General features: G+C 37.6%; 1 protein-coding gene across 2 annotated transcripts; it reads left to right on the forward strand.

Moving 5' to 3' along the window:
* The first annotated feature begins 513 nt into the window (after positions 1–513).
* LOC131335733 (transcription factor CYCLOIDEA-like) lies at positions 514–2,839 on the forward strand. 2 transcript variants are annotated; one of them, XM_058371220.1, is made up of 3 exons: positions 514–640; positions 1,081–2,121; positions 2,579–2,839. In XM_058371220.1, exons 2-3 carry the CDS (start codon positions 1,189–1,191, stop codon positions 2,690–2,692), a joined length of 1,047 nt encoding a protein of 348 aa, XP_058227203.1. In that variant the 5' UTR covers positions 514–640; positions 1,081–1,188; the 3' UTR covers positions 2,693–2,839. The 2 variants fall into 2 exon arrangements, with proteins under 2 accessions (XP_058227203.1, XP_058227204.1); XM_058371221.1 differs by having other exon boundaries at positions 580–2,121.
* Positions 2,840–3,308: the final 469 nt, after the last annotated feature.

The following is a 3,308-nucleotide window of genomic DNA, read 5'->3' on the forward strand; positions in this document are numbered from 1 at the left end:
ATCGCTGCCACTTTCTTTCATGGTCACAGTACACTATCCATAGATCCAACTTTTGCTCTAAAAGTTCAGATGTTGAAATGCATTAATTGCTCTTTGTCCCCGCTATAGTTTCTACCCATCCCTGTTCCGCAAACTAGTCCATTTCAAAAAAGACGTGTAATTTTCATATCAAAAAATATACTTCCTCACATAGTTTTTAAATTTTCTGACATGCACTAAATTCAAAACTAAAACTTATAATTGACATTTTTATTATGGTGTCAAATTTTTTTAAAAATATGCATGAAATTGTAGCGACCCAACTTGGCTAACCGTGGACTCCGCTCATTTCTGTTACCTTGAACAGTACTTGGCCTTAAAAGATATATTTAAGAAAGTGATATGTAATTATGAGAGATTATTAAATGTATCAAATGAGGCTCTAGCTCTTAACCTTAAACCAATATGAGACTAAACACCTCACGTATCCTCCAAACATGGGTATTAAAAGAAGACTTTATTTTTTGATCGTTCATTGTGAATTATCTTTGAAAGTACGATCTGCTTCCTTTATATACAGTCTCCATCTTCCTCTCACTCATTCTCACCCCTGAAAGCTCCATCTATGTCTTTCTCAAGCTTTAGTCCTTGCTTGAAAGAGGTAATTAAATGTTCTCTCTCTCTCTCTCTCTCTCTCTCTCTCTCTCTCTCTCACACACACACACACACACACACACAGCATTCCCAAGTACACATATCTATTAGGCTAATATGCAGTCTTTCTCAAGCTTTAGACATTATTAGCATCTATGCGAATCATAACAGGGAAACTCTCTCTCTCTCTCTCTCTCTCTCTCTCTCTCTCTCTCTCGTAAGGGCACACACATTCGAGCAATCCCACATAGCATATATACACAAGTAGTATTTGTTCTATTTGCTACTAATTTGCTGTGTAGACTTGGAACTATATATATGAATCATAAAAAGGCAACTCAACTCTTCCTATAGTTATCAATAGCTATGAATTTGTACAACACATCCACTCACAGTACAGACAAAGGAATTGACTCATAGAAAACTAGTCTTTGTTACTTCCTGCAGGGGTGAAGCAAAAAAGGATGGAGACTTAGTCAAATTCATTGGGTGCATTATATAATCTTTCTTTCTCAAGCCCTAGCTAAAGGCTTGTTTGGCAGTGGTGCCATCACAATGCATCCCTCAAACGTCAATGGCCACACTAACAGTACTCTTGACCAAATAATGCCTTATTACAGGCCTTCTCTTTCAGACCAAAACGCTCTCACTCTCACCCCTTCTTCTTCTTCTTTTTTCAACTCTCCTTCTCCCTACATTCACTACGAAGACGACCTAATTCTCCAATATTACCTTTTACAACATCAGCCCCTTATACCCGAGGCATCCGCTCCCGATTCAAACAAAAGTGAGATTCATAACAACGATAAATTTATGAGTCTCGTCGAGCAGATCAATCCGAGGAAGAGATGTTACAAGAAAGATCGACACAGCAAGATCGAAACGGCCCAAGGTCCGAGGGACCGGAGGATGAGGCTGTCCCTTGATGTTGCGAGAAAGTTCTTTAATCTCCAAGACATGCTGGGATTCGACAAGGCGAGTAAAACCGTAGGGTGGTTACTGACCAAGTCGAAAACCGCGATTGAAGAGCTCAAGAGAGGGTTTCCACATGTGAAGAACAGTTGCAGTGTTGGGGGAAACAATTATAGTGCTTCTTCTACTTCTGAGTGTGAAGTTGTGTCTGGAATCGATGAGTCGGCGGTCGATGAAAACTGGCACGGTAGGAAGGGGAAGAGCTCGAAAACTTTAGGGAAAGGGAAGAAAAATGTTAGGGCAATCTTGCGAAAATCGGCATTTGATCCTATCGCTAGGGAATCGAGGGATAAGGCAAGAGCGAGGGCAAGGGAGAGAACTAGAGAGAAGAAAAAGTTTGATGAATCAAAACTACCTTTGGAAGGGGTACTGAATCGCGATACAAACCGTCTAGGGTCTTGGAGTCGTCTTGAAAAAGGCGAAGAGACCGGTACACAACACCTTGATTTGCTTGCTGATGTTGAAGACCTGAGCTCATCCATGATCTTCAACCACAACAATGGAATTTCTCACGAGGTAAGTTATAAATTTTCACACTCAAAAATTGACAACAATACTGCAATAGCATAATCTAGACACATGTTGTGAGCATCAATCTATAGAGAACCCGTTACCACTACAGTGAGATTTAGCTTTACCTTCAAACTTTCGCCGAGGGAAAAACACAAAAAAACAAAAAACTTTACCATCATGTATTCTTTTTTTTGTGCGTGTGTGTGGATAAATTAAACCGCTTGAAATAGAGAGAATGTTATCTTTTCTCTCTTCTTTTAATCAGCATAAAGAGAATGTTATTAATCTCAAGTATAGTCTTTGTACAAGAATTAAAACTCCTGTTGAATTCTTTTCTCTCTCATAAAAAAAGAAGAAGAAGGAGCTCCTATTGAATTGGAAAAAAGAAAAAGAAAAATTGATTCCTAGCTCAAGCAATACTCTAAAGTTTATAACTCCTCCCATATATTATTCTTTGCAGAATCATTTCACAGACTTCCAAGTTTATGGCAAGTCATCGGAGGCCTACAACAACATAAATCTATGCAAACAATCACCTAATGTCTTCTTTGGTGATTTGAGTTGCCAATATTAGAAAGAGTGAGAACATAGAAATTGTAATAAGAAATATGCATCTATTGTTGTGAAATATTGTTGTGTTGTGAACTGCTTTATGAATGATTGTTATATTATGTATCATTTACTATTAATATTTGGAAACTTCTATAATTTCTTGTTCTAAGATTTTTATGTCAACTTTTTTGAACCCTCTATGGTTACAAATGACTATCAAGATGAACATAGGCCAAACAAGATTGGATAAGTTTAGTACTACATGAAACTTTACACACCCCCCATTGCTACAGTACTATTCCATAATTGTCCCTTCAGCATCTCATATTTGTGAGTATGAATTAAGTAGGAATCATTTACTGAAAGGACATGGACAAGTTAGTGATCGATCATTTGATGGCAAAGATTTCCAAGTTGCACATGCACACACATCTATATATACAGATTTAGATATGGATATGTATACATATATGCGTCCAAATATTTATTAAGAGAATTTTTATTTTAAGCAGAAGAGTACAAAGAGAAAATATATCGAATGCCTGAACAATCTGTTGCGATGAAAGAAATGGTGGTAGCTAGCTAGCCCAGTTGGTTGGGAACGCCTTTTTTAAGGTCTCAGTTTCAAATCTCATCAG

The sequence above is a fragment of the Rhododendron vialii genome, chromosome 8a (assembly GCF_030253575.1).
Source record: "Rhododendron vialii isolate Sample 1 chromosome 8a, ASM3025357v1".
Lineage (NCBI taxonomy): Eukaryota > Viridiplantae > Streptophyta > Magnoliopsida > Ericales > Ericaceae > Rhododendron > Rhododendron vialii.